At 48.1% G+C, this 12,507-nt stretch overlaps 1 protein-coding gene across 1 annotated transcript in view; it reads right to left on the bottom strand.

The window, feature by feature from the left end:
- LOC122376760 (zwei Ig domain protein zig-8-like) overlaps positions 1–12,507 on the bottom strand; it is a gene marked incomplete at its 5' end in the record, with an annotated part of 43,315 nt that overhangs the window by 13,802 nt on the left and 17,006 nt on the right. Inside the window, one exon of the mRNA XM_043356701.1 lies at positions 3,065–3,233. Coding sequence (XP_043212636.1) covers positions 3,065–3,233 — 169 coding nt within the window. The remainder of the gene's footprint in view (positions 1–3,064; positions 3,234–12,507) is intronic.

Here is a 12,507-nt window from a genome sequence, read left to right on the forward strand (position 1 = left end):
ATGCTGAATATTAGCTTTATCGCATGCTACTGAGATAATGATAGATTAGCAGGGATAATTCCTAACGAATTATCCCTGCGGTCCCTGAATCCCTGAATTATCCATTATTGAATTTCATCCCTGTGGTCGCCCTCCAACAATTCTACCTCAGCATCAGAAGACGACTTACAAAATGCCTTATTTCACTCCGCGCTGTTTTCAACGTTGTTTTTCTTTACATCCTATTCCTGTTATCTTGCTATTTCCCTTATGGCCTTCTTCTTTCCTTCAACTGTTTTCATTGAAGCCGTTCAAGTTGACCATTATGGCAGGATCGAAGGAAGCCTCACTCCCTCACTTTGACCTGCCAATGTTACAATTATATGTATACGAGTATTCAATATTAGACATTGATCTATAAGTCAGAAGATCCAGCTAGGATCCGGTTTATTCCACTAGAAATTGAGACATGATTTATAGAGGCTAAATTCAGGACGTATATGGTATTGTGCCCAAGATTAGATGATTGAGAGAACCCTGTCATCAGCTCATTGTTCTAATATTAGAAACCAAATGCTTACATTCGAAGATCACATTGCTTTGTACTCGTACTATCATTTTTTGTGCCTTTCGCAGATACTGAACTGCAGTTAAGACAAAGCCAATCCTAATTTACATTTCGAAATCTCTCAAGCCGTCTTTCGAATACATCTGCCTTCAAACCAAAGCGAATTATGCAAACTAGCATGTGCTGGCACTCCACTGGCCTTCGTAATTCCACATTCGGCTAATTCTCTTTCCTACTCTGGCCGCTTCTCTTTGTGGAAAAGCAGTCGTTACTTTGGAAAGCTCTGGCGTCTCGCTTTATATTCTGCAATTTCGTTGTCATGAGAAGTCAGTGAATGCTCATAACCAGGGTGGTGTTTTAGGGTTATTTTGAGTCTGTTTATCAGGGCTGGATGGACTAGGGGACGTCACTGCACTCTACGAGCGCTATCTGGTGAAGGCACGACGGCGGCGACGGCAACGACGACGGCGACGGCGGCGGGCGGCGCCGTCCTGACAGCGGCGGGCGGCGCCGTCCTGACAGCGGCGTGAGAAATGCGTCCGCCGATCAACTCGACCCCCGATCAATGCCTGGCTTTGTGTCCGTCGGCACAGATCTGATTGCTCTTCCCTGCCGCCGCGCCGATGCCGTCGTCGCCGTCGTTCTCGTGGCTGGCCCCACACCGTCGACGGTCGTGGCGCCGAGGCCGTAATCGTGGCGCGGACGAGACAAATGACACGCAGTTTGGCGCAGCGGCGACGAGGCGGCTCTGCGGACGGCCGGAATGCGCCACATCAGTCGCCGGACTTGATATGGACACTGCTGGGTATGATGGGACATTCCACCCAAGCGATGGACGTCCACTGAGACTGAGACAAATGGCAAGAGTTTGGCTCTATATAACTTTGAGTGCATGCGCCGGATTTTCATTGCTTCTCAGAACTCAGCGATGTCACGCATGGCTTATCAATAAAAAACAAACATATGACCAGTGACGGATGGTCCGTGAACGGAAAGCCAATGTCTCAGGTCACCGCGCGACGGTGGGTGGGCCACTGCGGATGTGAGGTCATCTCCCACTGGTCCGCAGTATCCGGCTGAGGGCTGACAGCGCTGGTGACCGGCCAACGGACATATAAAGAACGGGCGAGGTCCGGCCAAACGACAGCGCGTCTCTCCATAACGTCTGCGGACTGCCACCGTACCCCCCCCCCCTAACTTTAGGGGACGGTCTCCAGCGAGACGAAACGGCCCCTCCAGCTGCCACCGGCCGCCCAATGGGCCGGCAAAGTGTTGCGCGTCACACGGTCGAAAGCCACTCATGACTGGCTGATGTCGGCCATTCGGCGCTGAGCGCTGTTCGTTCAGCGCCGTGCGAGAGCGGTGAGCGAAAGTCGCCGGCTTCATGGTCCAACGAGGGTGTAGTTACCCCGTCAGAAACCTGGTTATAGCACGGCTTATTCGAGTCGAGTGCCTTTGAGGCATCATAAGGTGGCGTTCAAAAGATGTTCCATAACTTCTTGGAACGTGGAACGTTCTTGTACGATGTAGATATTACTGCACAGCTGTAGGAAAATATCCTCTCCAAAAAAGGAGCGAAAGTTACGAGCACGCATAAAACCCGTCATCGTGGTTGAAAAGCGGTGTAATCGGGATCCTGAACTTATAGGCTCCGTCGAATCAGATCCACCAATCAACCCGGTCATGGCCGACTAAGTCCTAGGGTAATAGCCTTCATCCATTGAAATCTAAAGCGGCACAAAGCGTAGGAGCCCCCATAGTCCATATCCACCACCACAGCCGCAGGAAATGACTTGGGAATTAAGTAAAATGCAATGCAGTTGCACTACAGAAATAAAGCAATGCCGATTCAACAACTTGGACACTTAATCAGGATGCTTCTGGTCTGGGAACATTCACGATGATGGGTTCGCAGAAACTTGACGCGAAAGTCCATTACGCCCGCATGCATCTAAAATGGGTACCTAACAACTACGCAGTGCGAACTGTGCAGTGTGCACCTTACCGTTCGTTACCTACAATTGCATCGCAGAAAAGTATAAAGAGTTTCAACAGGACAGCTCAAGTGGAATTCCTTTGGAGGTAGCCCGCTGTGTTAGGACCGTGACCGGCATTGAAGCACGTTTAGCCCGTACTGACCTTGTATCGCGTGCAGCCCGTACTGACCTTGTATCAGGTGCAGCCCGTACTGACCTTGTATCAGGGGCAGCCCGTACGGACCTTGTATCACGTGCAGCCCGTACTGACCTTGTATCGCGTGCAGCCCGTACTGACCTTGTATCACGTGCAGCCCGTACTGACCTTGTATCACGTGCAGCCCGTACTGACCTTGTATCACGTGCGGCCCGTACTGACCTTGCGGCACGTGCAGCCATTGGGTTCGAATGGATCACGCGCAGCCCATAATGATCTCACAGCAAGTGCACGCCCGCATTGACCTCATAACACTTGCAGCCGTACTCACCTACCGTACCTACCTGACCAGCCGTACTTGTAGCACGTGCAGCTCACACTGACCTTGCAGCACGTGTACGCGCAGCGACTGCTGTGAGGCTCCGGATGGCTGGCAGCTGTAACGGCCCGAATCGGACGGCCTCGCCCGCTGGATAAGCAGGTAGCTGGCGGTGACGGCCCCTTTGATGGTGACTACAGAGACGCCGCCGCGGCTGGAGTCGTAACTAATCACCTGCGGTCAGAGGGAGGGAGGTCAGGGGTCACGGTCAGACGAGATAGAAGGTGGTCAGTCAGGTCAAAGGTCGAGACAGGCAGTGGAGGTCTGTCAGGTCAAAGGTTGAGACAGGCAGTGGACGTCTGTCAGGTCAGGGACCAAAGGTCAAAGGTCGAAACAGACGATGGAGTTCCGTCAGGTCATAGGGCAGAAATCAGTTAAGACAGACAGACAGACAGACAGACAGACTTAAGAGTTAAGTCTGTCAGATAAGTGAAAAGGAATTTTTCTCGCTAGGAACGTATGTTCTTACGTGATTGTAAACATGATGTGAATCGAAGCAACGGCTGCCGTTTACAATACACGCAGACAAAAGTTCAGAATAAAACACTCAACTAGAGATATTATTTGTGCCAGAGGCTACCTTGTTGCTAATGATATAATTTAAGGGCCTTCTATTTTCTTACGTTGGTTTTATGATCATAATGTACGCGCAAATGCACCCTCTCTCCATTACATTAATGCATATTCACTTGAACTAGTAATTTAGTAATCCTGCACTTAATTTGGCATAAATATTACCTTCACATATTGTATCAGCACTTAGCAATGAAGCATGTGCGACTCCAGTATGGCAATGAATTATCGCTGGAGCGTCGAATAATGAGGCCAGCTGTTGCACTTGCTTTACTTTGTTCAGAGGGCAGGAGTGAGGTTACCCGAGGCAGAGGGTGGGGGCGAGAGGTCACCCGAGGCAGAGGATAGGGGAACAGGTCAACCGAGGCAAAGTGTAGAGCCTAGAGGTCTCGAGGCAGAGGGCAGAGGTCAGCCAGGCCAGAGCTGAAGACAGACGCCACTGTATCACATCAGGGGTCAGAACAAAGGTCAATCGGCCAGAGCGGGAAGTTGCGTGCCGCTGGCCGACCGGCTGCAGCGGCACAGGTAGCGTGCAATTACCCGAGTTACCCGTGCCACCCGTGACCTCTGTCAGCACAAAGGTCACGCCGTCAGGACCACGCCACCATTAGCTCGTCCCGTGTCGATTAGGTGTCATAATCGGAGTATTGCGAGCAGTCGTTTCCGCGTCAGAAAGGACAGAAAGGTGACGGATATCTGCTCAGAGACAGGTTTACGTAAGAAGCGAAGAACCGACTTGGAATGTTTCGACATTGAATGCTCTTCGCATGTGTCATGTGGGCGAATCCAAGGCTATATATAAGCGCGAATCAACTAGCGAGTCGGAACGTTTAGAGGATATTCACCATATAATATACCTGCACTAAGCGAAAGTTTAATAAGATGGTTTCATATGCTGCTGTTCGTTGTCATCTGGCACAGCTGCCGGACTGTGAGAGGGGTCGTTGGCCCAGCCATGAGCCGGTGGGATGGCGGAACAGCTGCGCCAAAATGTCCTGGAGACAGAGGGAATCTTCAAACCGTTCCGTCACTCCGACTATTTCTCGTCGAAACTGCACCCAGCTACACAAAGTTTAAACATTCAGTTTATGGCGCTGTATAACTTTCCATATCTGCTCGCAACCCAGTACAGTCCGTAGTCCGTGTATTACATTACAAACTATATTTGAAGCTTCATTTATGATGAATTGTTTTAGAAACAGATTTAACATAGCATCATGTTTCATGTCCTTTGTGCGCCTACATACCACGCATTCACCAAAAAGATCTTATCAGTTCTACATCAAAACGTTCCCATGTGATCAAAAGTTCCGGGCTTACCTTCATTAGATCAAAAATTTAATATACTAGTACATATACATGTCTTTCTGGGCCTGAAAAAATGAATAAACCCCACCGAAATATTTTGACAGCACTACACGTTTCTGATTCAAAACATAAATAGTACTTTTGTTTTGTATAAGTGCACATCTCGGCAACTTTGGTAAAACGATCAAAAGTAATTCACTAACACTTCAGAGTGTCAAAAGGGTACAAAGATTGTGAGCATTAGAACATGAAGAACGGGATAAGGATAAAAACGATGTGAATGCACAGCTAAGCAGCTCGCCATATTTAGGCAGGGCAGCGCCGTGTCTTGGACGGTACGCGCTGAATGATTCATGGCCACATCCATGCACGTCCGACACGGATGTCGCTGAGATGGAGGAACGACTCGGTCCGGAAGCACACTGCCGATGGGCGGTGGCATTATGGAGAGTGGCGCAGGTCTGGGGATCGGGTGGCAGGCAGCGAGCGGGCGATGCCGGCTGACTGAAAGGGTTAGAAGGGTGCCCGGGAGGGTGAGGGTGTGAATAGCGAGGGTTAATTCCAGAAGTCTGCTATAAAAATGAAAACATAATCATAAGTCATAGATTGGTCACTGATAATGGCGAGCCTTTGCCTTTCAAATGCATACTTGAGTAATACTTTTAAACGCATTGTTTCAATGCAACTATGATACACCACTTGTAGTATGATACTTGTAATGCGCTTGCATTATGATCCCACAATCCTCATGAGTAGGTAGTTGCAAATATTGAAAAATCAGTCATATTTTATGTAGCACTTTCACCTTTTCCTCTAGGTCAGAAATAAAGCAGCGCGAACAGGTCCTTTTTTACCCCAGAATCTCTACATATGATATTGCAAGAAAATCAAGAACAAAATTCCAAGTTCTTTGTAGAACATTTGCCAAGCAGAGTAAGTACATAATGAACATATATCATTCACAAATTAATCCACAGGACTCGGAACTCGACCAAGTAGGTGAGCACCGAGTAATGAAATGCACTTGTGCGCCAACGGACCCTCGGCCGCATTCCGTCGCTGACATGTCATGGGCGGCATTCATTCCGGCCTGCCGGATCCATTAAGTGCTCCTTACGCCGCGACGATTCCGACAGAAATCCAGCACGAACGGCCAGGTCCGACAAACGCAGCCGTTCCTTGAAAGCTGCCGCGTGACAGGTGCACTTTGCGGTGCTCGGGAAGTCGCCCGCTACCGGAGCGCGTCGGCCCGTGTTAGGTCGGTTAGTGTTATGGCAGGTATGTCGGGTCAGGTCGCGACAGAGTGTGGCAGGTAAAATTATATTGTGTTGGTGCAGTTCTGGTTTGCTTATAGGTACTTGTATGGATACAAGTACATGCATATTGCATATGCGTAGGGTTCCGGGTTACTTATGTTAGGTCGTGTCGTGGTGTATGTCGTTCGAGGTAAAGAGGTCATGGCAGGTCAAGTAAGCCTATGGTCAAGTAAGTAAAAGGTCATGGCAGGTCAAGTAAGGTCAGGTCAGTTTCTTAGTCCCCTCCCCCCGCCCCCGGCGAGGCTACGTGCCGCCAATCTCCCCTTACACCAGCCTTCAGCCACTCCTGGTGGCCGGCCGGTGGCGGGAAATTGCCAACACACTCGCGCATACCAACGCCGGAGGGTAATTGGACGGTACAGAGGAGCCGGGTGGCGACAGTGTTACCGGTGGGACAGAGCAAACAGACGTGCTGGTCCTGGTATGTCGCCAGAATGCGTCAATGACAGCATATTGATCCATGTGTGGGAGTCAGGGTGGCATCGGAAATAGTATTGTCGATAGGTGGGTTGATTCGATCGTCGAACAAATTTATTTAGAAGGCAGTTACTTTGGCAGAAAAAGACGAAATATAAAAATATGATTAGTAGGAAAGAGACACCAACAAACTGTCTCTCATGCAACGTGTTTCATTTGTGGTTCAACTGCTCCATTGAGGCTGGATATAATTTGTTTGATATATAACAGCATAGGGGCTTCAGTAACAAATGACATTCATTACATTCTTATTTTTACATACCGTATAACAATTTCGTGGAGATTCATATTCATGAAAATATAGTTTAAAACAGACAAATGCTGCGTCGTCAGAAGGAGTAATGTCATGGAGAGCGTTTTGGTCAGACTCGCGGCTGTCAACGGCGACATATCTCATTTCTCTGCGAGATGACCAGAACAGCCCTCAGCACTATTCAGACGGCGCAAACGACACGTATTTGTCAACGGAAACGTACTCAGCAGTTTGCAGAGCCAGCCACCATTCCATGTGGTTGGAGAAGTTTTTTAAAATTCATTTAGATTGGGCACGACTTCTCTATATATAGATAAGTCTGTGGATTGGGGTATACATACGATATGCGTTGCGTTGCGAAACTGCGGCGTTCACTATTGTCGCCAGCATGTTTGGAAATTAACAACATGAGAAATGCATGTTGCATACAGTTGCAGGAGGCCTATTAACCTTACATTAAAGGCTAATGCATTCGAATATTAAGCAAGACATTCCCTTGATATATGTAGTTAGGATTTTAAATGACCTTTTCCTCGATAATTAATTGGAAATTCAATAAAAAGTAAATATTATATTGTTTGGCAAATTTTCGAACAACAGTTCATTCTCAAGCCACATGAAACATTGTCATTGTCAATTGTTTCATGTGGCTTGAGAAAGAACTGTTGTTCGAAAATTTGCCAAACAATATAATATTTACTTTTTATTGATTTTCCAATTAATTATCGAGGAAAAGGTCATTTAAAATCCTAACTACATATATCAAGATGTTCCTCGCTAGAGCACTGCATACTATTTTTTCATAAGACATTCCCTTGTCTTGTCTTAGCTGCATTAACGTCTCTCCGTACCATTGCGTGGAATTGTCCATAAACAAGATCATCGTTTGATGAAGCACTCATTCTCCGCTCAGTTGCTGGGCCCAGAGGCCATCAATTTCACCGCTTTCATTTGTGTTTGAGCCATAAAAGATTGTGTGCGAGTTGCATGATGAATGGCTCACCAAATTGTAATCCGATGTACTACAAATGACTGTAAAGAGCGGGTGAACGAAAATCCAGCCATGATGTTCTGACGTGCTAAAAGCCATTACCAGTTTGACGCGTGAACCAGCCTAGCTAGAACCCCTGAAAATTGGATCAATATGCGACATTCTTCAGAGCATTTGCAAGAAGTGTATTTACTAGTCCTTTAATTAAAAAGAACAGATACCGGCCTTTGTAATCCTTGTCGATTATGTAGTCTGTAAACTTACTTACATAAATCTGGGACTAAATTGATCTGAAAAGTCCACAGCGTCCAGGCGTACAGATATGAGCAGGAGACTGACTTATGCACATTGCACATTCAGTGGCGCGGGAACTTCTTCAAGACTGGGGGGGGGGGGAACTGAACCATAATAGAGATCAACTTAGGGTACCCCCAAATTTAGTTTTCTCACCGGTTTAAGCCACTTATTTTTCAGACCTTGGCCTTTTCAGCGAAATAAAAGCGAAAATATTTGCAAAAAAAGTGAGGTATTTCGTCTCAGCTGAGTGAAGAAACTACCGTTTTGGCAACCTGGAATAAAGGTTTTAATCTGCCAAATGAGTTGCCGGGACAGTGAAAGAGGTGGATTTTTCACTTACATGCTTTCTTCCGTTATATTGTGACCCACGACCCCTAATTTGGGGAGGACAAGCTGCCCAACGGTTCCTGGCCTCATGAAAAATTGTGGGGCACCGCCCCCACGGCCGCAGAGTTGTGGGGGCAAGCTTCCCCCACTGCCCCCTCCCCCGGTTCCCGCGCCTATGTATGAATCTATGAAACTATGTTGGTAGATTTCCGATTTCGATTCCTTCAGCTGGGGGGGGGGGGGGGCTCAAATACACTACGACCCCCCCAGCCGAAAAGCTGGAGGGGCTCAGCCCCCGCTAGCCCCCCCCCCCCCCAGTTCCCGCGCCACTGTAGCACACTGCACTGATCTTACTGCAGCAAATGTTGTTTGAAGTAGGGTCATTATCTGTTGCATTGAAGTTTGTTTCAACTTGCATTCTTTTGTTTCGCCTTCTTTTTGTTTATATTATTTTTGTTATAAGGAGCATGCCACTTTAAATATGTTTAAGTGATCCCTATACCAAAAAAGCTTACCTTGATCAACATTCAACACTGAATGCTGTTTAGTGTTTACGTAGCAATCGGAAAGCTACAAAATAACTGCATGAACTTCTGAGTTTGCATCGATGTCAAAAGATGTCCATTAAATTCCTCCAGTCAGTATGCGTATGCGAAATTTGCATGCTTGTGATAACTATATTAGTGCATAGTGGCCGTTTTCACGACGGAACTTTCGCAGAGGAACTTATTTGATACCTAAAAAGTACCTACCCTTAGAGGCCTTAACATCCCTCAAACTGAAATATTTTATGTTCAAAATAATTTTAGAAGTTTAAATCCGGGCATTTTTTGCCCTCAAATCACTTATTTATTTACAAACACAGCAATTTTTGGTTCTAGTAGCCCACCTTTCGACTATGAGCAGGGATGCGGAGCCGGAGCCGGAGTCGGAGCCGGAGCCGCCGGAGCCGGCATATTTTGCCCGGAGCCGGAGCCGGAGCCGGAGCCGTGAAACAATATAGACCGGAGCCGGAGCCGGAGCCGGAGCCGCCAAAAAAGGGGGCGACTCCGGCTCCTTTTTATTTTTTGAGAGGAAAAAAATAATTGACCTAGTTCGGTTTGACAGTACAAGGCAGTGAAACATATGGTATGTACTTACGTCATGGGCCATCAAGTGAATGAAAAAAGCCGAATATCCCCAGTATCCCACAGTACGCAATCAACTTCCTGTCTGCTCCTCCCCCCCACGTCTACTGCATCCCCAGAACATGAGGACCGGTCATCAGGTGACGGCCATTGTTTTCAAGCCAGTGCAGTGGACTGCGACTCCCAGCACCGTCTCTGCCGAGACGGGTGTCAGCTTACGATGGTTCAGTGAACTCTGATTCCCGGCGACTGCGTTTCCAATGCCATCGCTTCCTAGTCCTTTGTTCTGCCAGTTCTCTCCGAGGTGCGTTTGCGCGGGGACGCGGTCATGAGCCGGTCATGGCAAAGAGTAACGCGTATAACCAATCCAATTTTTCTTCCACCCGTATTTAATTGATTGCATAGGGGATGTACTGAGTCGGAGCCGGAGCCGCCGGAGCCGGAGCCGCCGGAGCCGGACCATTTTACTCGGAGCCGGAGCCGGAGCCGGAGCCGCCATAACATTTCACCCGGAGCCGGAGCCGGAGCCGGAGCCGATTTTTTTCTCCGGAGCCGGAGCCGGAGCCGGAGCCGTCTGAAATTTCCACGGCTCCGCATCCCTGACTATGAGGTATTAAATCAGCGTGGCAACTTGCTCCCTCTTTGCTCCCTCGGGTATCTAATTCCGGAATTCTTAAAAACAAGGAAAGTATATATCGAGTTCTCTTTTATACCTATTCAGTTATGTTTTAATGGTGATTAAAATATGACAAATTTTTTAATTACATTTCATATAAGAAAACACGCAAAACAATGAAACAAAAATAACTACGGCAGATAATTACCTTCAGGTATCTAATTCCGACCAATCAGCACCTCAGTAGGATATGACGTCATACAAGAATGGTGGTGAGGGCCGTTTGCAGTCCCGGCCGGTAGGTCACGTGACCGCCGGGCGCCTCGGGTCACGCGGCGGTCGGGAGTCGGACGCGGGGCGTGGTCGCGGGCGGACGCGCGGGGCATCATGCTTTGCTTTGCTTGCTTTGTCAACTTCATATAACTTACTATCGCATTCGTGTGAAAGCCAAACACTGCTCAGTGCCCTTAGAAATTGAGTTTTGGAAAGCTCAAGTCCCTATAGCTCCTCAGGTCGGCAACAGTTGAAGCCTCATCTGAACCCATGTGAAAAAACGAGGGTAAGGAACCTTGTGTTGCTTTTTCTTTTACCGTCATAATTATCTCAAACCATCACAATTTTGAGTTGCCACATTGTCTGCTTCACTACATTCGTGTAAAACTTGGGTGAAGGCTGGTGGCTCAAAGAAAGGTGAAGATATTTCTTTAAGTGCCTAATCCGTGAAATTGAAATATCCCGGCTTTACAAATCTACACTTTTCATTTTCTCCACGATACATTTTTTAAAATTGTTTAAATTTTATCTACATTTGTTAAAATCGGGGCTTTGGTTTTGTGTAAACTAGATCATAAAGTTTACTATAGTTTTGTGTAACCTGATGGCTGAAGAAAATAGTAATTTTGCTAAAATGATGTGCGGAAATTTGTTGCTTTCCAAATCAAATTACTCATACCTATATTTCATTCAAAATTAGGAGGCATTATTACTGTTTTTTCTTGTAACATGAACTGAGTTTGGGTACGGTGCTCCGGAAACGTTGTGGAACTTGAAGCTAGCTAGAGCAGTTTCCATAAAAATTGTTTAGATAGTTGACATGGCTTGTTGACAACTCTTTTGCTGTTTCTAAAAAAGTGAAAAAAATATTTTCCTGCATTAAGCACACAAGGCATGTTATTCTCATAAGCTATCGAATGTGTGTGTGTTTTTTTTAAGCTGTTTTTTTTTAAGCTTTTAAGCTGTAACTTCAGTTACTTCACTTTAAAACATATTGCCCAGAATGCGTCACTGATCATGAGCTGGTATATCATATCATATGTAGCAAATACATAAATGAGAATAGTGTGTCATGAATTTTTGTGCATGCTTCTGGATCATCTGTAATTACATCAAAGGCTCGGCTCAAGAGTGTCCTGCCGACCAGCTTATGCCCAACCCTTTCTGTCCGCAGAACGTCGCCTGCGACTCCCGCACGCCGTTTGCCCCGGCCGTCCGTACTGGTCTTCGCGCTGCGAGCCGCGCTGGAGTTCGCGGCGGCGTCGTGGAGCTCCCATCGGGACGGCGTGTGATGCCCGCGTCGAGCTTATAAGCCGTGAGCTTCGATTGGCGGCTCACGCGGTCACCAGCTGTATGTACAGCCTCGGCCCCGACGACCCCGCTAATGGCCGAGACCGGCATACCCCCGGCATGGGTCCGCTGTCCGGCGCAGCGCTGGCCGCCCGCATGCTATGCTACTTTTGGCTGTATCGCTGCCCAGCGGGAGCGCGCTCCACGCTGCGGAAGAGGTACACGTTGCGACCCAACTGAGGACTGCAACCGGATGGTGACACGTCGGCCTCGGCGCCCTGGCCGGGGCAGGCGTGACCGACGTCACAGTGGAGGAACGCCCAAACAAGACCAGCCCACCGTCGGAGCAGCATGGAAATATCATGTTCTGCCTGGACGTCGGACCCGGCGGCCGCAGTGCACCTGCACACGTGCGGAGAGGGGCGCTGGAGGCTACTCTGGAGCTTCTGCCATTCCGCGGCGCGACTGCTGGCAAAACGGCGGCGATTGAGGCGGTTGGGAACAGCTGCAGCAATGGTGATGGCGGTGATGGCGACATGGCGGTTTGGGACTTCATCTCAGCGCGGCCGCCGCCCAGTCGCCGCTGCGCCCGGCTGCTCA

The sequence above is a fragment of the Amphibalanus amphitrite genome, unplaced genomic scaffold, assembly GCF_019059575.1.
Source record: "Amphibalanus amphitrite isolate SeventyFive unplaced genomic scaffold, NRLGWU_Aamphi_draft 002283F_arrow, whole genome shotgun sequence".
In the NCBI taxonomy this organism is placed as follows: domain Eukaryota; kingdom Metazoa; phylum Arthropoda; class Thecostraca; order Balanomorpha; family Balanidae; genus Amphibalanus; species Amphibalanus amphitrite.